The 22,661-nt window shown below is 36.4% G+C and overlaps 2 protein-coding genes across 7 annotated transcripts in view; one reads left to right on the top strand and one right to left on the bottom strand.

Annotated features, from left to right (window-relative positions):
• The window catches only part of col5a2a (collagen, type V, alpha 2a), a 36,348-nt gene extending 33,979 nt beyond the window's left edge, over positions 1 to 2,369 (top strand). The window contains exon 54 of the mRNA XM_083536256.1: positions 436 to 2,369. Within this exon, the coding sequence (XP_083392382.1) occupies positions 436 to 582 (147 nt within the window). The 3' untranslated portion in view covers positions 583 to 2,369. The remainder of the gene's footprint in view (positions 1 to 435) is intronic.
• The window catches only part of gulp1a (GULP PTB domain containing engulfment adaptor 1a), a 163,977-nt gene continuing 141,897 nt past the window's right edge, over positions 582 to 22,661 (bottom strand). For 3 of the 6 annotated variants that reach the window (XM_083536309.1, XM_083536307.1, XM_083536308.1), the window contains 10 exons: positions 17,116 to 17,187; positions 16,042 to 16,140; positions 14,237 to 14,374; positions 12,579 to 12,695; positions 12,290 to 12,376; positions 11,944 to 12,168; positions 10,179 to 10,308; positions 8,244 to 8,338; positions 3,118 to 3,433; positions 582 to 3,037 (listed from right to left, as the gene is read on the bottom strand). In XM_083536309.1, coding sequence (XP_083392435.1) covers positions 3,362 to 3,433; positions 8,244 to 8,338; positions 10,179 to 10,308; positions 11,944 to 12,168; positions 12,290 to 12,376; positions 12,579 to 12,695; positions 14,237 to 14,374; positions 16,042 to 16,140; positions 17,116 to 17,187 — 1,035 coding nt within the window. In that variant the 3' untranslated portion in view covers positions 582 to 3,037; positions 3,118 to 3,361. The remainder of the gene's footprint in view (positions 3,038 to 3,117; positions 3,434 to 8,243; positions 8,339 to 10,178; positions 10,309 to 11,943; positions 12,169 to 12,289; positions 12,377 to 12,578; positions 12,696 to 14,236; positions 14,375 to 16,041; positions 16,141 to 17,115; positions 17,188 to 22,661) is intronic. The other 3 variants (XM_083536311.1, XM_083536312.1, XM_083536310.1) reach the window with 2 other exon arrangements.

The raw sequence follows: 22,661 nt of genomic DNA, 5'->3' as shown, positions 1-22,661 counted from the left end.
ACTGTAAAAAAGTGTCAATGGCTGGATGGATGGATGGATGGATGGATGGATGGATGGATGGATGGATAGATAGATAGATAGATAGATAGATAGATAGATAGATAGATAGATAGATAGATAGATAGATAGATAGATAGATAGATAGAGAGATAGAGAGATAGAGAGATGGATGGATGAAGATGAAATAAGAAGAAATTGATGTCAATGCTGTCAACAATTTCAAGAAACAAGCTGCGACTTCCAGGCCCTGAGAAAGGCCCTTAACCCCATAATAACCCCAATGTAAATGTAAATGTGATTCTTGCAACCAATGGATTTATCTTTAAGTAAATTTATCTAAAAGTCTTTGGGATTTTTGAACTGAGTTGCCTGAAATGTAATGAAGAATAATATTTCACACTCAAATTCTTTCCCTTTCTTTCTCTCTTTTCACAGCGAGCAAACAATAACTGGGGAAAGACAGTTTTTGAGTACAGGACACAGAAAACGGCAAGGTTACCTATCGTGGATATCGCCACTCTGGATGTTGGTCGCCCAGATCAGGAGTTTGGCATCGATATTGGGCCTGTTTGTTTTTTGTAAAAAAATAATAAAAAAATAATAATAATAAATAGAGCAAAGATGCATTGAAGAGAATCCTGAGACTCTTGAACTGACTGCTGACAAGCTCAGCCTTGTACATAACGTACTGTGGACTGTTCCGGCCCTGTAGCAGGATATTTATTGTTCCTTTCCAATAACTGGCCCTGATTAGTAAGTTTTTAATTAAAAGAAAAAACAAGAAATTGCATTTGTTTGGCTCTATTTGGCTTGACTTATATAGATTAGTGAGCTCCAGTCAACAACTGCTGTTTGAGACTGTGACATTCATTCCATTAATTTGAAAGATTTCAACCATTTTAGAAATAATATGAATAAAAAAAACATCGAAATATTTTTTCGTGATACATTTTATTTTCTACTTTTTGTTTTTAAACAAATCACATGGTGCTATAGAGGGAAAAAAAAAAACGTGTGTTTTCAGTGAAATGCTTTAATGGTTTCTCTTCCTAAAATTGATATTTCTATTCTATTACATTTGCATTGTATGACGTTTGAATGCAATTGACCATTAAATACTGAATACATCGAGTCATTAGCGTAAGCTACCTCGTCTTTACAAACTGGGACAAGTCAATGGTGCGATGTAACGGCACAAAACTTCTCCCAGGAAAAAGAAACAAAAAAGGTACAGAGCAGGGTGAGGGGGTGCAAATAAAATCTCTTCAACACTGACAAACTCAGCGTCTTATTAAAAACGTGATTTTTTTTTTTTTCTTCTTCTTCATATTGGTTCTCGACTTCATCTAAATGTCTCTGTTCTTGTGCCATATTTTATGTTCTGGGGTTTTGACCACACTGGATTCATTTGGGATCCACTACTGCAGAACTTGAGCATGTTTTGTAAATACTATAATATAGATCATATCGAATAAACCATGATAATCAAACCAATAAGTAGGCGTAATTTCTCAAGCATGTTTTCCGTGTTGCACTTTCTCTAAAAATGCATTGTGTCCTTGCAAAATGACTACAACATTCATTTGGCTAAAAATGATTTTTTTCCTTCATGTATATTGCTTTGCAAATAGATATATGCTTAGTAAGGTGTACGGTCAGCTTTCTTTCATGTCTTTTTTAAATCCAAGGTTGTGTCTATTCATCTTATTTTCCTCTTCTTTTTTTTTTTGATGCATGAAATATGTTTGGCACAATAAATCGAATTGTACGTTCATCCGATTGCAGCATTTGATACATATTCAAAAAAAATCATCTGATGCTTTATCTGATTTCTGAATTTTCTTTAAGTTGAAGAAAAAAAAAAAAGTCTGATCAGAGATCAATAATCGATATGTTCACTCACACTTAAAAACTTTCTCATTTCTATTCTTCAGCAATGTCTTTTTTTTTTGATGTACTGTGTAAAATCTGAATCTTTTTTGTGAATACTATTTAAAAAAAAAAACCCGAATGTTATTTAATATATGCTTTGTATACACTTCTAATAAATAAATGATAGAGGGTCGTGTCCACAAGGTAGCTTTACAGAGAAAGGCTTTCTCGAAATGATATTAATAAATAAATAAAAGTCGTACCCAGATTATCCTAGTGGGAAAGCGGATCCAAGATGACTCCAGCTGTTTTCCTTCACACAGTTACCGAGGAAGACAAAGATGACGAGCGCAAGGATGTACAACTGCTGCTCTGTGTCCATCATGAGATATGATTGAGCACAAGAAGGCAGAAAGTCAGGATTTTTGTGTTACTTTTGTGAAGTCTTTTTTTTTTTTTGTTGCCATGTCACCTCAAAATAAACCATTCAACACACACTGGATCAAGATCTGCTTTCTGATCAACTCTCATGCCTCATGATCTGAGCTTTGGATGCTCGGATGCCCCTAAAAAAAATACATCAGGAGTCACATATTACTGTCTTTAATGACTACAACAGCCAAAGCTAAAATATTGCATACAAAGTAAAAAAAAAAAAAAAATACAATCCAAACAAAAAAATCAAAAAGAAAAAGAAGTCAGTATATGGATTATTGTTTTTTTTTTTTTTTTTTCTCCCAAAGTGCTTCCTGGTGCAAGAAAATACTAAAATAGATAATAATGCAGTACAAGTACACATTATTACACAATCATTCCAGCTACAGAATTATAAAATCCATCAAAAATATTATTGTCCAGTTAAGAAAATATCACAATGATTCAATGATGAAAGTAACAAAGGGAAAAAAGTAATCGATATATAACAAAGGGTAAGTCTGACATCCCAGTATTGGCAAGTGTATAATTTAAAAACGTCGTTGCATGCCGTCATGAAGTGTCTGGTGTGAGAACGAATTCGAAAGACCGGCATCTGTATTAAACGTGAAGAACATCTGTATGAACACTGTGACATAATATAGAGCGTCTTTGTTTTTTTTTATTTTATTTTTTTTATGAAGCCTTCATTTCATGTACCATCGGTTTTATTATCTACATCTATCAGTGCCTGTGCACGCACACACACACACACACACGCGCACACACGCACACACACGCACACGCACACACACACACACACACACACACACACACACACACACACACACACACACACACACACACACACAGTTTTTTCCATGACCATGTTACAATTCATACAAAAATAGTGATCTGGCATTCTGCTTCTCCTTAATATACTTTCTTTGTGTAAAGCAAATGAAAATACAAATCTAACGGTGAAAACACTGACAACTTGACTGTAGACCCAAAATTTTGCCACTTTAATACAAATGGGTGAACAGTTAAGTAACAAAGAAATGTCTTCTTGGCATCAGCAACGACCGTCGAGTGGATCAAGGGAAAAAACAGTGCCCTCTACTGTTAGTCCCATTTTGAACCCCTCCTGAGGAAAAAACAAAAAAGACAATAAGTATGATAATACAGTCAGTAAAATCAAAGCTACACAAATACAATGGCTAGTGATTGGCAGAAAATAGGAACAAAATGGATATTTGTCATTTTCTTTTTTTAAATAAGTTATACAATTTTAAACGCCCACAAGAATCATATGAACTTTGTGGCTACTCTGAAACATGACAAGCTGACACTGGTGAAATGAAACAATAGAAGAGATATTGATGATGGAATGACTGTTTATAGCTGCTATAACATAAGGGAAAACAGGTACTAGTCTTTTCTTGAACCTACTCTATCAAGGGCTGAACATTTTGATATCAATCAATCAATCAATCAATCAGTCAGTCAGTCAGTCAGTCAGTCAGTCATTCAGTCAGTCAGTCAGTCAGTCAGTCAGTCAGTCAGTCAGTCTGTCTGTCTGTCTGTCTGTCTGTCTGTCTGTCTGTCTGTCTGTCTGTCTGTCTGTCTGTCTGTCTGTCTGTCTGTCTGGTCTGGTCTGGTCTGGTCTATCTATCACCTATATTGTAATTGCATTTTTTTTTTCTACATCTGGAACAGACATTTGCAGCTTTTGTGGTCTTAGTGTGGTGTTAAGAATGTATTTATATTATTCATGGTAATGGGCCAAATGGAAAGCCTATCTCCAAAATATCTCAGCATTAGAAGATAACAATATCCAAAAAGCACATGCAAAATCAGCAACATTGCATGTTAGAAAACATAAGAGACAGAGAAGGGAGATGCATTCAAAAACAGTTGGACAAAAGTTTAGAACTAATAGACAATAAACTTAAACAAAACTAAATTCTAAAAATGTATAAGTAAATATTATACAATGAATTAAAAGTGACAGCAAAACACTGTATTACACTGATATAACCGAAAACTATGTTTAAAAAATCTGCATAAACTGTATAGCTAAGCTAAACATTAATGCCCAAAGAACCATTTAAACGACTTTGATGAAAATGTTCAGGATGCCCTGCCAGCAGTGAATGATTTTGAACTGAAATGTGAGACTGAGAGAATACAAACCATCTCTGGCGCTGAAAGCAATAAGAGGAAAGAGACAGAAACAGAAATGTAACAATACATCTATAAAAAAATACTGAAAAACCTTTTGCAAAGAAGCATTTTTGAAATTTTGAAATGAACAGAAAATTTAGGATATTGTACACCTAACAGGTTACATCCGAATCATACTGAATTAATATTTCTTCTTTGGACATTTGGATCGTTTCACATATACAGTTAATGAACAAACATGTTGGGACACCTGACCTTCCCAACCATATGTTGCTCTTCAACCGACTGTAACCATAAAAATGAAGGCACTTAATTGTATAGAATGTCTGGATGCAGAAGCAAGAAATTTTTCCCTTTAAGGGAAGATCACCTGCTGTAGAGCTCTGGCCCCATCCCTATAGCCCAGCGGTCCCCAACGATTTTTGCGCCACATACCGTTTCATGTCAGACAATATTTTCATGGCCGGCCTTTAAGGTTTGGCGGATAAATACAGCAAAATAAAATGATACGACCGGCATACAAACTGGTATTTTATAAATATAATAATAAACGTGAATCCACTGTGTTGTTTTTTGTTCATTTTGCTAGCTTGGAGGTTTAATTTAACGGTTAGCGGCCGGAGCAGCCCCTTTAAGAAGGTAGAGGATGGAGGTAAGACATGTGACCGAGGCATCATGACATGCATCAAGAGTGAGTCATAGACAGATGTGGCAGAGAGAATTCAGCAATTTTCCAAAATAAAACATTGTTCAGAATCAGATGATAAATAAAACAGAAATAATGTAAGTTATGTATTCTTTCTGTGCGTCCCGGTACCAATTGACCCGCGGACCGGTGCCGGTCTTCGGCCCCGGGGTTGGGGACCACTGCTATAGAACACCTTTGGAATGTACTCTAATGCTGACTGCACCCCAGGCCTCCTCAACTCACCTACATCAGTGCCTGACTTTACCAAAACCATTATTGCTGAATGAGCACAAATCCTCATAACCACACTCCGGGAAATCGGGAGTAAATGTGAAATGAAATGTTAAAAAAGCACATACAGATCTAATCTTCAGGTGTCCCCAAACTTTTGTCAATATGGTGTATGTTTACATGACAGACATTTTGATTTCCTGTTGAAAGCATTTCCTGGTTGTTGTGGTTTTCATTATTGTGACATTTTATAAGCAGAGGATTTGTTTCTGAGTCATATAATACCCTTATTTAGCTAAACTCAATAACTCAGATTCCATACCTGTATGAGTAAAATGTAATGTATAGAAGCAATCTGAACTGCCTACATGAAGGTGTTTAATTAACAATTCAATATGTTCATGGTGTTAATGCAATAAATAAATAAACCTGGATACCAAAAATCTGAACAATGGCTCTTCTGGCATATTTAGTATTTATCCAATTTTTTTAAAGGTAAGAATCAATAGACAGTAAAAATATATAAATAATAAGAGCCCTTCCCTCTAATCAAGGTTGTGTCACATTATGTCTAAAAATGGCAGCACATTATGGGGAAAAAAAAACAGACAACATACATCACAACATGTCTCAACAACATTACATGCAGTTTGTTTGCGAATTGGAAAAAACCTGGCTCATTATTGTTTTCTCCCTTTTTCAGCCTTCTAGATGTGATTGAAACCCATATGTGTTGTAAGACAGCGCCACATTCTGGTGATTTATTCATGTCGTTCTCAGATTCAGCTCATTTTCCTTTCACACCATTTTCCCTCCTGGATTGATTGATAAAGTCTACTTTTGGTGGGGCTTATCTGCTAACATACAGAGCCTACAATCACCAACTAAGTAAAGCTTGTGAATTGTAGCAACCTAAAAAAAAAAAATAAAGATTCATCATTTATATTTGTTGAACACAATTTTAACCAGATATGCGTACCAGTGTAGATTTACTCATTACTACAGATTTAAAGCACTTTTGTACGTCGCTCTGGATAAGGGCGTCTGCTAAATGCCGCAAATGTAAATGTAAATGTAAATATGAGTCTTAACTCAAGAAATCTACACAGATAAAATAATCATAATATGAAAATCCATAAAATCCATATTGAATATATTTAATAATTTGGATTGAGGCAGGAAAAAAGTAATTGAACATGCTAAGGAAAAGGCACCAAGTCAAAAGCTAATTTCACTACATAGTTCAACTGTATCTCCTTTTGCTTTTATGTACATTACAGTAAAATTCTTCCCAGCGATAGTAGAAAGCTGGAGACAGCAATGCTTCAGCACCCTTGAAGCACAGAGGGTTAAGAGCTTTGCTCAAGGGCCCGAGTGGCAGCTTGGTGATACTGGGGTTTGAACCCTTCTACTTTCCAATCAGTAACCCAGAGTCTTAACCACTGAGCTACCACTTTCCTACTGGTAGGTTTCTACAACCTATAAGATCTTCTTAGTTGCTGATTGCAGTCACTCATGTTACCTGATTAGCACCAAAAAAATTGACTATATCAATCAATCCAGGAGAGAAAATCGTGTGAAAATTGTGATCAACTTGAGCTGAAGTAGAAGCTGAAGTATTTTCCCCCATATTAATGGATTAACAGAGATGCAGCATGATGCTGACATTTTACCAATTAGCAAACATGTATGCGATGGCACAGAGATGTGATTTGCTCATAGTGAGTGTACACTGAATTAATGTGTGTGTGCTATCTTTTTAAATATGTAGAGGGGACTGTATAGTCTTGGAAGACGAAATCCTACCCTGATTGACCTTTAACACAGAGGAAGCAACTATTCACCTTTCAAAAAAGCTGGACTTGGTGAAAAGGTCGGGCAAAACTGTTCAAAACAGTTGTTAAGCTTTTTCGTTAACCATTTATACTTTTGTGCTTTTTTTTTTCTGTAGAACTCGTCACAGAAACACACAATTTGCCTTCATATCAAATCCCCAGGAAAACCGCAAAGCATGGAAAAAACACATATGCAGGAAAAACCCAGGGTAATTTTATGCGGTTATATGGTTGCTTCTGTTAGAGATGATGTATGCACGAGGTGGAGCTGTGGCTACAGTGAAAGGAGACGTGTTGATTTGTATTCTTTGGGTTTCTTGCTGTAGTAATGACATCATTCTTACTGCAGTGCTCTGTTCTACTGCATTTCTCTATAATATGATGGTTTCTATAGCAGTGGAGTGGTATTAAGAGGTGGACTGATTTAGGTAAGACAGCTGAATCACCAATTCTGGCTATACATAGATAGTGAGAGCCGCACTGTCATTTTCTGTGGACGTAGACTGACACCCCAGTAAAGACACTGTAAAAAGTCTGAACCAATTTCAGTTTCACTATAGTTATTGAAATATTTATAGCAGAAGATAAATATATGCTTGCAGATTAATGATCTGGGCATTAATTTCACAAGATAAGGGCATGATATATCAAACTTAGGTTTAAAAATGAAGACAACAGAGTTTTGTTTAGTGCATTGGTTCAGGTCGAGATCAGGGCTATGTTCATACATCACAGCAGTGGTCACAGCAGGAACTACACAGCTGGGACAACACGCACAGATTCATTGCAGTGAGAGTGCTAAAGTCATGTCCTCATAATGATCCATGACTCAGCAATGGAGAAATGCTGGGAAAGATTTTCCTCTGATTAATATGAATGGAAATAGCTCTGTGTCAGTGCCAGGGCATGCCGTCTGCTCCAGCAGCTGCCTACATGCAGCAGTCTATATGCTGAAATGATTTATTTTGCTGATCACTGTATAATTATTCGCCTATAATTCAGAGACATGCAGTCACCTGCATCTCATCCAGCCGCGACTGGACGTCTGGGGGAAAGTTGGCACCGCCGCAAATGAAAGGGTCAAAGGGCTCGGCGCCAAACAGGTCTCTTCCTGAAGAACACAACATGAACACAAATCCATCAACAAGGCTGAAAAGGGTAATATGGTAGTGAATAATAAATCAGTACCAGGGTTTAGGAGTAGAAAGAGACTATTTTTTTTTATGTTTAAGGACACCAAATATGAACAAATATTAGTATAATAAAATGTTTCCAAATAAATACAGGTGGTCCCCAGTTTAAAGTGGAGATGAGTTCGGATGACCCCATCGTAACTTGAAAATATTGTAAGTCAAGACATGGCCTGGCCTATCCAGGAGTCTTAAAGAATGTTGATCAATATGGTTATATACATTATAGTTAAAAATGTAACAAATCACAGTACATAATTTAGCAATACAAAGAACTACCATAATGTATAAACTATACAGTATATATCTATGCGGAAGCAGGCGCATGGACAAGCGCCTGATCTGATTTAGTGTCTGGCAACGTCAATAAAAAGGAGAGAAAAGGGAAAATTAGGGTTGCACAAGCCTTAGTGCCGGTCCCAAGCCCGGATAAATGGGGAGGGTTGCGTTAGGAAGGACATCCAGCGTAAAAACATGTGCCAAATCAAACATGCCGATGGTCCGCTGTGGCGACCCCTAGTGGGAGATGCTAAAAGAAAATTTTCAGCTTCTCATGCTAATCCCACCATTAATGCTTTCACTGATCACTAACTAGCCAAGCATTTGCTGTAATTTACTGCTACTGCTGGAGTCCATCATTTGTACCCACACGTCAAATTACGCCTGCATTAGATTTGCTCTTGCTTTTTGTTTTAACACAAAAAAAATCCTGGAATCACTAAACACGTCAAACTGAATCTAATTGAAATATTGTGTTTAAAGGCGCTTTCCCTAAACTATGAAAATCCCAGGATATTTTCCACTTGCTTTAGAAAAATAAAATCCTAAACTAAAAACAGACACTAAAATAGAGCAGACAGTATTCTACACCTCACCATCAGATCCTCAATCAGAAAAGGATGTAAAAAAACCCTCTAATGCCATATAATCAGCACAATGCTATTACAGTACTACATCAGTGAGACGATTTAATCCTTTAATCCTGCAGTTTTGATCAGTGACGTATAAGAGACCACAGTGGAGCAAATAACCTTCCCAAATCATTATCATGAATACTGATCGCTGATGGAAATATGGTTCCTACTGAAGATAATAGGACCTTAATGGATGCTTTAATGGCCAATCATTTTGTGTAAGAAACTTGATTAAATTAGATGGACGAGGATGTGAAAAAGTTGTCTTTTAAGTAATCCGGATAGCAATTACACTGGCTTTTATCATAAATGTCAAATGTAATGTAATTTTATTCACAACTGCACAGTCTGAAGAATATCTTAGCATTGGCAATGCATTTAATCCTATTAAATCCTAATAAACTTGGGAGAGATAGCGCATGTGGAGACAAGGTGAGAGAGGTGAGATTGAGATGGTTTGGACATGTGCAGAGGAGGGACATGGGGTAGAATTAGTTTAAGAATGATGAGGATGGAGCCACCAGGAAGGAGGAAAAGAGGAAGACCAAGGAGGAGGTGGTGAGGAAAGACATGCAGATAGATGGTTTGAAAGAGATGTAGAGGACAGGGGGGTATGGAGACGAATTATCCGCTGTGGCGACCCCTAATGGGAGCAGCCGAAAGAAAAAGAAGAAATCCAGATCATTTGGTTATCCAGAGTACCATAGGACAGATGATCATGCTACACTTTTATTGTTAACCATATAGTGGTTTAGGAGAATACTGCCGACATGTAGAACAATAAAAGACAATGTGTGTCAATAACACCCTTTAAACGAGTCAAATGAGTACAGTAGGAGAAACTGACTAATCTCTGCTGGTCTCGCTGGAGGTGTCGGAGGTGAAGAATTACTGGCTGGTTGTGGAACCATGGGAGCCACTGGAGAGAAGGGAACCATGTCGAAAATATCTGTGGAAACTTTGGAGTTGTTGCCCCCCTAACGGAAAGACGAGCAGAAACAAGATTAGCAACTTCTATATTACGTACTTTATATTGTGGTATATACTGTATATATACACTATATGGGCAAAAATATTGGGGCATATAAGACTTTTTTAGCAATAGATGGTTCTTCACTAAACTGTTGCCACAAAGGTGGACCATTGTATAGGACGTTTTTGGATGCAGTAGCGTCCCTTCACTTCAACAAGGAGACCCAAACCAGCATGACAATGCCCTTGTATACACAGTCAGCCCCATGAAGAAATGGTTTACATGCACTGGAGTGGGAGATCTTTAATGGCCTCATAAAGAGTTCTGACCTCAACCTTTGGGACTGATTGATATTCTGAATACAGAACAAGCAAAATTTCTAACAGGATGTGGGAAAAATCTTTTCTGAAAATCTTCTCTACTGGAAAACCAGTAAAAAAAAAAAAAAAGGAATATAAATGGGCTTAAATCTGTTGGTAGAATGGAACCAGTGGCTGTTTATAATGTTGAAGAAAATTCCGATAAGCTATTTCAAATAAAAAGCGATTAAAATAATGTGTATTTAAGAGAAAGTGTATAATCACTAATAACTGATGTATTTTTGTGAAACAATAACGGAAGGTGTTTTAATTGACAGGCTTCACGGCAGTCACGGATAAAGCTGTAACTTCCAGAAAGAATGGAGGATTTTGTGTTCTACTGTATTTTTTTGTATTATTAACATCATGAAAAAAATTAAGTGCTGGTAAGGGACAGGCTGTTTATAGCTGCTGAAAGATGATTGATAACAGGACCTTCTTATGTGGCTCTAACTACAAGATATGGTCACCTGACATTCACACACACGTGACTGCTGTTACAGTTAGCTCTATTGTTTTGGGAAGTCTTTCCTCTAGATTTTATAATCATTTATATGTCTTGAGTTCATTCAATATTCAAGTTCATCCCAAACATGATCAGTGGGGTTGAGTAGGTCAGGGTTCCATGAATTCTTCAACTAACTTAACATTGTATTTCTTCTTGGATCTTATGTACGGTAGTATTGTCATGCTGGAATAGGTTTATTGTAAAACTATAGTTTACAGAAACATTCTAGACAATTGCCTATTTCCAACTTTGCAGCTGTAATTAAGAAAAAAAAACACATACGGTGTTATGGATAAGAGTCTACATACCTTTTGGTGCTTATAGTGTGTGTGTATATATGTATATATGTATATATGTATGTATGAATTTCTGTGATAAAAGAATTAACTGCATGGTGATAATTCCTCTTTATATCAAGCGAAATCATCTATTTGTTGATTACCTTCCAATAACAGCAAACCTGTAGTGCTTCATTTTTGGCATACACTTCATATCCCTGTCTATACAATCTAAATATGTGTATAAATGAAATTACATTTCTTAATGTTTTATGATCATTTTACAAACACATTCTCAAACACCAAGGCACAGAGACAAAAAGCATATTATATATATATATATATATATATATATATATATATATATATATATATATATATATATATATATAGTACAGAGACTTCGCTTGGTATTATAGCAAAGAAAAAAGAAAAGAGAAAATCAGTGGCAAAGAAGGAAGAGAAAAAATGTTTGGTTTTGTTTTGTCTATTACTCTTGGCCGAGGGACCCCTGCTCCAGTGACAGGCTTTGGCAGAGCAGGTTTGGTGGGAGGAGGAGTCAAAACCCCAGCTGATACGCTGGAGTCGGGAGAGCTCATTGGTGTTAGTGTGACAGAAGAGATTTCTACACAGGAGAAGGAGGTCATATTGTGACACCAGAAGAGAGACGAGGGTCTCTGCAGCATGTAGGCCTTGTTAGTCGAGTTAATGTGAAGCAACTGCAGGAAAAGAGATCAGATAGCTTAGAGTTTTTAAGAAAATGATAACACACACACACACACACACACACACACACACACACACACACACACACACACACACATTCAATGCAGTCCTTACAGGAGGAACTTGAGCAATGAGCAGCTGTTCCTCCAACGTCTGTAACTGGTTTTTCAATTCCGAGTTTTCGCTCTCAAGCTCCTGAATCTGTGGTGGAGAAAGGGTGAAGTCATTTTCCTCAAGATGCACACTGAGACGTTTCTTTGGGTTTTTTATTGTTTCGGAAGAAAGCAATTTTCAGGATAGGTCTTGTTTGATGACTGAAGCGCTGTCATTACAGCGGATGTGTCTCAGGAAAGTGGAAAACACTACAACACTAAGGTTTAAGTGGAAAAAAATAAAAGCTTACTCTTTTCTGCAGGCTGGCTATTTGTTTCCTGGTCTCTACGTCTTTCCCCCCCGACTCCAAGAACTTTTTGTAAGCCAGATCAAATGCCTGGCCAATAGTCAAAGTGATCTCTTCTGCCTAAATAACATGGGAACAAATGTATCAAAACTGTATTACAACTGTATTAAAGCAATACAATGCAGCACTTTTATATACATTAATATTATTATTACAAATGATACAGTATAATAGTATATAATACTTATATAATGATATACTATCATTACTATTACACATTTTTCATATATGTATATTATATTGGTATAATAGTAAAATCACAATTTATAAAACAGCAATTTCTCACTTTATGCTGTGATTTCAGCTCAAAAGTTACATTAATATATATGTATTTGTATGCCGAGTTTCAGATTGTTCTTCAATTAATGTTTTAATGTTCTAGATCAGAGAGGGCCAAAGTAGGCCCATGGTGACCTTGAAACACCGTGCCATATATGAAAAAAAAATAATAATAATAATAAATACATTTTGTGCAATAAATATGATTTTTTTTTTTCCATGGTACAATTAGACAATTAGAACTTAGAAATTATACTGCATTACTTAAGCAAATTACAGAAACATCTTTTCTATTAGTTTATTTTATTTTAAAAGTTATAAAATCATAAATAAGAAAAACAATAGCAAATTTAATTTGAATCCAATGTTTGGTATGATGCAACATTTAGCTTCCAACCACAGCCTTCAGTCCACTGGGATTACTGGCCCTTCATAGGAAAAATGGTGGTAACCTCGGGGCTAGACTATAGTCTTACAATATCAGCACTTGCCCTGACACGCAATCAATCAATCAATCAATACATAAATAAATACATAAATAAATACATAAGAAATACATTGATAATAATTACAAAAAATACATACATATTTATTAATAAATAAACTAGCATTTTTCTTTGCTGTCAAATGGGGTAGAATGTAACATCAGAGAGTCACACTGAAGGCATCAAGGGCTATTTGACCAAGAAGGAGAGTGATGGGGTGCTGCCCCAGATGACCTGGCCTCCACAGTCACCGGACCTGAACCCAATCGAGATGGTTTAGGGGTGAGCTGGACCGCAGAGTGAAGGCAAAAGGGCCAACAAGTGCCAAGCATCTCTCGGGGAACTCCTTCAAGACTATTGGAAGACCATTTCAGGTGACTACCTCTTGAAGCTCATCAAGAGAATGCCAAGAGTGTGCAAAGCAGTAATCAAAGCAAAAAGTGGCTACTTTGAAGAACCTAGAATATGACATTTTTCAGTTGTTTCACACTTTTTTGTTATGTATATAATTCCATATATAATTCCACATGTGTTAATTCATAGTTTTGATGCCTTCAGTGTGAGTCATGAAAATAAAGAAAACTCTTTGAATGAGAAGGTGTGTCCAAACTTTTGGTCTGTACTGTGTGTGTGTGTGTGTGTATATATATATATATATATATATATATATATATATATATATATATATATATATATATATATATATATATATATATATATATATATATATATATATATAAATATAAATATAATATAAATAAGATGATGGCAAAACAGCGTAATATTTTTCCCCCTACCAAACAATCCCATAAATGAGCAACAAGTGTGTGATCTTACACATTTTTCACTGTCAAACACGTAGCAGAGATGTTTGTTAGATTCAGAGTCTTTGCAGATAAATGTAAATATCCTTTTGTCTGTTTTATCGTCTGCACAGAAAGATATCCGGTGCAACTGGCAATTGTGCTGCACTTCCTGTGAAGAGAAGTAGTAGTTTATTTAATAATATGGAAAAAAGAATTGATATAATGTACATTCACAAAATTGGACAGCGCAAATGACAATCCCATGACAAACTGTTTAAAAGGGCTGACAAGTCTGCAATAGGGAGAGTGTAACAGTTAAATGTGAAGCTTTACACTAATTTCTGAGAAAATGGATATAAAATACTAAATGGAACTTTTTAATCGGTTGTAAAAAAAATGCTAGCTTGGGCCAAATTGCTGTGAAGATTGTAAGAAGAATGAAACTGTACAAGTTGTGCCAATATTGGGTAATTAAATATAATATACCACTGCGCCATGATTATTTTTGCTTTAACACTGCAACCCCAAGCGTTTTATCCTTTATATAACAGACGAGTCAAATTTCTGGACAATTACATTAAAGGATTTGGCAGACGCCCTTATAAAGAGCAACTTACAGTTATTTCATTCAAACAACTAAACAGTTAAGGGGTTAAGGGCTATGTTTAAGACTGCAGCAGTGACAGCTTTGTAGTGTTGGGATTTGAGCTTAAGATCTCCTGATCAGAAGTATAACATCCTAACCACTGAGCTACCTCTTTCCCTAAATTTGCCAACTGAGAAATCCAGGCCTACCTGTGTAAGTGATTAGGAACTAGGAATAGGATTTGTTATTTCTCCCAGGAAAAGGCGGTCTTGAGCATCTAGCCACACCCCCAATACATTTACATATACGCCATCGGCAGATGCCTTTATCCAGGGTGACTTTCATTTATCTTATTCATACAACAGAGCAGCTAGGGCCTTGCTCAGGGGGCCCAGGATTGGAAGCTTGGTGTGGCTGGGATTTAAATTCACATCCTTCACTCACTGGCCACTTTTTTTCTTTTCTTTTTTTTTTTTAAATGTACCCTTACTTTAGACGCAGAAGACTTGGTGATGTGATTTATTTCTGTGTATAAGACATTTAGAAGTAAGCAATCTTCTTTTGGTCACTCTTGAATGAAAAATCCTGTAACACGAGCTTGAAACTATCTAAAGCTTATTTTAAGCTTTTTTCGAAGTGCATCTAGTATGTTGCATTGATCGGCTGTTGTTTGGTGTTATAGCGATAGCAGAAGGAAGGATTCTGCAGCAAGAGGCGCAAAGCAGTACCGAAGAGAAGCAATGAGTCAGAAAGTACTGGGCAGATGACTGCAGAAGATGAATTACCCGACACAAACATCAATACAACAACGCCGCAAATTCTATTAAAAGATGAAACACGCCAGATGTTCACTGAGCATCTGCGGACCGATCCATTCGTAATTATTACGCATCATACAGACAACAGCCGTGTCTGAAGTCCATACAGAACTGCACTAGGCTCTGCAGGGTGATGAAAAGGGGTAAGCGAAGTGTTTTCTCCTGCTTACGTTATGTAACAAAAACTTATTTTAAATATCAGGGGGATCAATCTAAATACTGAGATACTAACAACTGCTGGCTGCCTGAGGCAGCATTCAGATGAGTCCTGATGATAAGCACCACAGAGTGACAGTAAACAGAAATCAATAAGAAGGAAAGTAAATAAAAAAATGTATATGAATGCTCAATTTTGTCCTGTAGACAGAGGAACAGAACAGAGATTGAGAAAAAGAGAGATTACAAAGCAGATAAAGACAGACATAAACACACCTTTGTTTTGGGATCAAGTATCTTCACTCCATAGATTGAGATTTGTAACTCCACTTTGGGGATCTTCTGTCCCTCTGACTTCTTGATGTGTCTTTGAAACTGCACAAATCGAAATCAAAATCATCTATCCATCCATAGTATTCCTCTTGTTTACATCCATACTTAACGGGAAAAAAAAAGTGCATTCATTTGAGAATCACCTTGAAAACTTATCCATTCTTCTCTTATTCAATCAATCCAGCAATCCATCCAACCACCACTTTTTAAATTCTAGAGCCATAAAGGGTTTTTCATCATGGGAAAGTCCTAAACATTTTATGTAGAACCCATACATCCAGCCACCTATTTATCTATCCACACATCAACCTTATTATATTTGTCAACATCTTTCCTTTTGAACAACACTTCATCGTCCAATTTATCCATTCGTCCGTCCATCCATCCATCCATCCATCCATCCATGCTAACCCAAACAGGAATTTTACAGAACTCATCCCTCTAATAATAGAATCCTATTTGTAGTAATTTTCTCAAACCTTACTAAATGTTTGACATAGAACCCAACCATACTTTTATCCAGCCACCTATTTATCTATTCACAAATCAACCTTATTCTATTTCTCTACATCCATCCTTTAGAACAACACTTCATCCACCCTTCCACCCATTCATATTAATCTGAACAGGATTTTACAGAACTCATAAGTCTAGTTCCATTCAACAATACATTTATCCACTACTCTACCTATCCATCCATCCATCCATCCATCCATCCATCCATCCATCCATCCATCCATCCATCCATCCATCCATCCATCCATCCAACTCATCTGTCTAATAATAGAATCATATTTGTAGTTATTTTACTCAATGCTAAGTGTAATATATATATATCCTGCTATTCTCTTATTGAATTTAACATAGTCAATGCTACTCTGAAACTATGACAACAGGTGGAATGATAGGCACCACGGTTCATTCAGGTAAACAGGTTTCAGGACATCTATTCTTGGCAGTGGCTGCACATGGTCAATGTGAGGTTGCCCTGAACAGTCATTAAACACATGAACTAACCTTGAGTTTTCGAACTGCATCTCTCACAACCTCTGTTCCTTTGGGCTGATCGACCTCTGTGTTCCCCAGGAACTAAGGACAAAAAAAAAAAAAAAAAAAGTGTACAATATAAAAAAACAAGAGCAAAGCACAATACGACACAGGTTTTAGAGAAAAAAGACAGTGTTACAGTTTTTTAGACTGTTCTAATTGTAGTTCATACAGACCAATAAACACCCCAGGCAGGTTTATATTCTGTAAATAATCTGCCACACTGCTAATATTATACTCCCAATTAGAATTTCAAAGTTAGAGGGAAAAAAAGGTCTAATACACCTTTGATAATGACTTCAAAGTGTAAGGCTCTGTCGCTCTGCTTACTCTGAAACAACACACTGAGAATCAAATGTTAAATTAGTGTGTAATACACCGTCTAGACAAAACGTCCAGCTGAAACAAACACACTCCCAGCTTTCTTAGTGCTGAGGTAGCTCAGTGGTTAAGGCATTGGACTTTGTATTGGAAGGTTCAAATCCCACCACCACCAAGCTGTTGGGCCCTTGAGAAAGGCCCTTAACCCTCCCCTGCTCAGTTGTAAGTCACCTCACCTCTTTCCTGCTCTTTCCATGCTGGGTTTTAGTTCAACTGCAGATAAATAAAAAATCTAATGTCCCTTCCAACCTGGGTAATTTCAGCCCATCAGATGCCCTCTGAACCATCTGCTAAGCTGTTCTTCTCTGTAAAAACGGATAAATGTAAGTCTACACATCCGTCTTCCGGTTTCCTCATTACAGAATGCAATAATGCGGGAATCAAAATAAACTCAATTAGCTAATAAATGACCTAGACTATTACTACTGTTAACAAAGTTGAAAGCATTCAGTTACAAATATCTGTCAAATATCTATTCCAGCATGACAATGCTCCTGAGCATCAAGCCAGCTCCATGAAGATATGGAATGATCAATCTGAATTGGAATATCCTTAGTGTCCTGTACAAAGTCCTGATTTAAACCCTACTAAACATCTTCGAGATGAACTGGAACACTGACTGAACCCGAGACGTTCCTCACCCAACATCCGATCTCATCAACGCTCTTGTAAATGAATGATTACAAAACTCAAACATTTTAGTGGATATTATTACAAGAGAAAAAGGTGGAATCAATTTGGAAATGCATGTTTCAAATTCCAAGCAAAAATATAGATAATCTAAAAAAGATCTTATAGCATCTATAAAAAATTGCAAAAAAATGTTTTATTTGTTCTTACAGGTGTTGATAATGATTTAATTTTTTTAATTCCCAAATCTTATAATGACAAAAAAATAATAATTATAATTATAATTATAATAATAATAATAATTATAATAATATAATAATAATCCAAGCAGTTCAGTTCTGTGGCCACTATGAGCTGCTGTTGTACTCTTTAGAAGCAACCACAATTTGAGTCCAGAGAAGGCGGAACACAAATGGTCCTCACCACCGAACTACAAGGCCAAAAACTTCGCAAAAATGGCCTCGTTTCCCTCCCAAAATGTTTCAGACATTCAGTCATTAATCTTTTATTTATGCACTCACTTTGAAGGTTGCAATCATACAACAACAATAAATATGGATTATCTTTCCAGTGGAAAACAAAAACAGATTCAGTTACAAAATGACAAAATAATTCAAGGTAAACGTAATTACATTTAGAACGAAACAAATAAAGTGAGGTAAAAAGTAAACAAAAAATCGCAATAATAATGTTAGAGCTTTAGTGTGATAGAAACAAGACCTGAGTTTAAAAGCCTTAAAACAAATAGCTTCTAGTTTTTCTGGGTTCTTAGTCTCTGGATGTTCTACAGCACAGAGGTTAATGATGGTAAACCTGGATTTGGAGCACAGTCCACTATCAGCACACTGATGCCCAAAAAAGAGCTGTAATTATTCTTTTTTGGGTTTTTGGTACTCTGCAGAAAAATAATGTACATGACAAACATTAGGGTGTCTGCCAAATGCCATAAATGTAAATGTACCTCACCTCTTTCCTGCTCTTTCCATGCTGGGTTTTAGTTCAACTGCAGATAAATAAAAAAACTAATGTCCCTTCCAACCTGGGTAATTTCAGCCCATTAGATGCCCTCTAAACCATCTGCTAAGCTGTTCTTCTCTGTAAAAACGGATAAATGTAAGTCTACACATCCGTCTTCCGGTTTCCTCATTACAGAATGCAATAATGCGGGAATCAAAATAAACTAAATTAGCTAATAAATGACCTAGACTATTACTACTGTTAACAAAGTTGAAAGCATTCAGTTACAAATATCTGTCAAATATCTATTCCAGCATGACAATGCTCCTGAGCATCAAGCCAGCTCCATGAAGATATGGAATGATCAATCTGAATTGGAATATCCTTAGTGTCCTGTACAAAGTCCTGATTTAAACCCTACTAAACATCTTTGAGATTATAGATAAGAACATTAGATAATAAGATCCATCAGACCAATTGATAGAGTGAGTCATAAGACAGTTGGGCTGCAGCTTATGCTGTCTAATGATGACTCGAATAAGTGTGATAAGACCTGAAGGTTCGAGATATAAAAAAACAAGACAATGTGACAGACACCTAATGATTCGAAAATTACAGTTGTAATTCAAATAGATTGAAATGTTTGTGTATGATGTGCCATAGGGCGATGATCATTTTATTAACATATGAATATGACTGTAATCTGGTTTTAATTCATTTTAAACCTCCAGGAAAACAGGATTTCAGGTGCAGATTAAAGACGTATCTTTTTAGCAAAGCCTACACATAACATATATCACATATCATAACCTTGTGCTCCAGAACATCTGATCACATGCACATTATCAACTTGTGCTGTTAATATCATGAACAGCAGCAATGCTCATTTCTCTCCACTGCTTCTCTTTCTCTCCCCATCCCGAGGCATCCTGAGGTTGCTCCAGCCCCAGTTAGGTCCCACCTCATGAAGATTATGGACCTTTAAAGAAGTAGATGCCAAACTCACAAACTTCCCGAACCATCTAGAGACGTCCCACTACATGTGTGGAGTTTTAAAATTGGACCACCTGGAGTGTTTAAAGGCTTTGGCATGGAGAAGCTGGTGTTGGATCTGTGATGATCGCAAATGTTGAGCTATTTTATGAGTTGCTCAGTAGCTCCTAGTTTTATAACTATAAATGACTGTAAAAGACTGTAGAACAAACATTACTTATAATCTTATACTCCAGTGCTCATGTTAGTTCTCACTCTCCAGTGTTCTGTATTGTTTAAAGACTATAATCAAACTCTTGATATCACACAAATGAGGATGGGTTCCCCTTTTGAGTCTGGTTTCTCTCAAGGTTTCTTCCTCATAACATCTAAGGGAGTTTTTCCTTGCCACAGTCGCCACGGCTGCTCATCAGGAATAAATGCACACCATTCACCTTAACTGTTGATTTCTGTAAAGCTGCTTTGAGACAATGTCTGTTGTGAAAAGTGCTATATGATAATAATAATAAAAAAAATAAAAAATAATAATAATAATTAGGAAAGCATTGTTACTGAGTGAGAAGAGAACCTTCGAGAGCTCTCGTGATACAGTATGTTGTTCCTGAGCTGCAATACAAATCATGTCATCCTATAAGACTATATTAATTATCCTATAAGTTATTTCTTTTACAGCTGGGGATGGTTCCACCTGAACAGCCTAAAAGTTACTCAGCAAATCAACAGTCTACTATAATGGCAAAGGATCACAGGTTGCATGAACAGTTTTGCATTTCAGCAACTATTACTGCACACCTCACAATGAAGGAAATGTAATGAATGGACATTCGGTGCCACCCAGAGGTGGATGGGTTCCCTTTTGAATCTGGTTCCTCTCAAGGTTTCTTCCTCATGCCGTCTCAGGGAGTTTTTCACTGCCACAGTTGCCACAGGCTCGCTCATTAAGGAAAAAACTTCAAACAAGAGTTATACGGAAGAAACTTATAGGCACCAAAGGCACATCCACTTTTATATGCAACTATATAACAGTTTTGTCTCTGTAAAGCTTTTAACTTTGAGCTTTGAGACAATGTCCATTGTTAAAAATGCTATACAAATAAAAATTAATTGAATTGATGTGTCAAACATCATTTCAGATACGTCAAAGATCCCTCAACGATCATCCCTCAAATGCAGAGCCCAAACAAGTCTCAATTCAGGATGACTAGAGGGAACCACTGCCAATTAGGAGTGAATGCAAGCAGATTGAAAATCTGGCATTATGTGGAAAATAGATTCAAGAGTTTTAGATTTTCAGGTAAAGGAGTGACACCGATCAGCCATACAATAACATCAAAACAATTGTACTGATTATCTCAATACATTGATAGCTATCAAGGAGATGGAAATAATCGGCAGCAATTTTTTTCAATAATTCGGTTTCTGAAGTTGATCTGTTGGAAGCAGGACAAATGGCAAGAGTAAGGATCTCACTGATTTTATCAAGGGCTGGACAAATGACTCAAAGCATCTCCAATACAGCAAGCTTGTAGGGAGATGTACCAAGTCCAGCCTATGCATATATATATATACACACACTGTATTAGAGCACTGCAGAATGTTTTGCTTTTGAAGATTGAACATATTTACACAATAAATCAGCTCAAACTGCACTATTTGTTTTGGGTTATAATTACATTTTTATACATTTGTTAAAATTTTTTTTTTAAGTACACTACACTATATATAAGTACTCAGGTACAGTACTTGACATTTGCTTTTAGTATTTACTAGTGTTTATTAGTTCTAATTGGACCTGCTGTCTGCAGTTATGTTTGAAGTTGGCTACTTTCAGAAAGTGTACTTTCTTGAAGCAAATAAAATAAAAAGAGATTTCAAGTCAGATTATATCTGACTGCTTGTATTCATTGATGAAAATGTAGCCAGTTGCAGTAACTTTAAAAATGAAAGATGTAATATCGCACTGAATCGAATCGTTGACATGATAGTCATAATCGAATCGTGAAACCAGTGAAGATTGTACGACGGCGTATTAGGGCCAATACGGGATGAAAAAGAATTGAAAGGGGAGGAGGCAGGAAATTTTTAAACTTAACATTTCCAAGTTGCATTGCTCATGTGTGATTTTGGCCCATTCTTCCACACAAACATTCGAGTTCCGTGGGTCTCTTCTATGAACTTTGATCTTTAGTTTGTTCCATAGATTTTCAAATGGATTCAAGTTTCAAAATCTTCAAGTTGTTTCAATTTTTGAGAAAAAAAAATATCAAAATTTTCTAGTTTAAAACTCCAATTTTTCGAAAAATAATAAATACACGTCCTTTTCCTTCCAATTATTTTTTTTTAAATACCATATTGGCGATAATACGCTGTTGTAAGATTCACACCCTTAGTACTGTAATTACAAAAATGTTTACAGGAAGGACAACTGCTAAACACAAAAGTGCCACTGTAGCATAAACTGGTGAAAAAAAAGGAAATGCTGGATCTGACAGAAAGGGTCAGATCAGTCAAGACCACTGCATATGGAGCTGTCTAGCTGCAGGCCAAAGTGCCCA

Source organism: Silurus aristotelis (assembly GCF_946808225.1).
Source record: "Silurus aristotelis genome assembly, chromosome: 3".
NCBI lineage: Eukaryota > Metazoa > Chordata > Actinopteri > Siluriformes > Siluridae > Silurus > Silurus aristotelis.
This window is presented reverse-complemented; position numbering and strand designations above follow the sequence as displayed.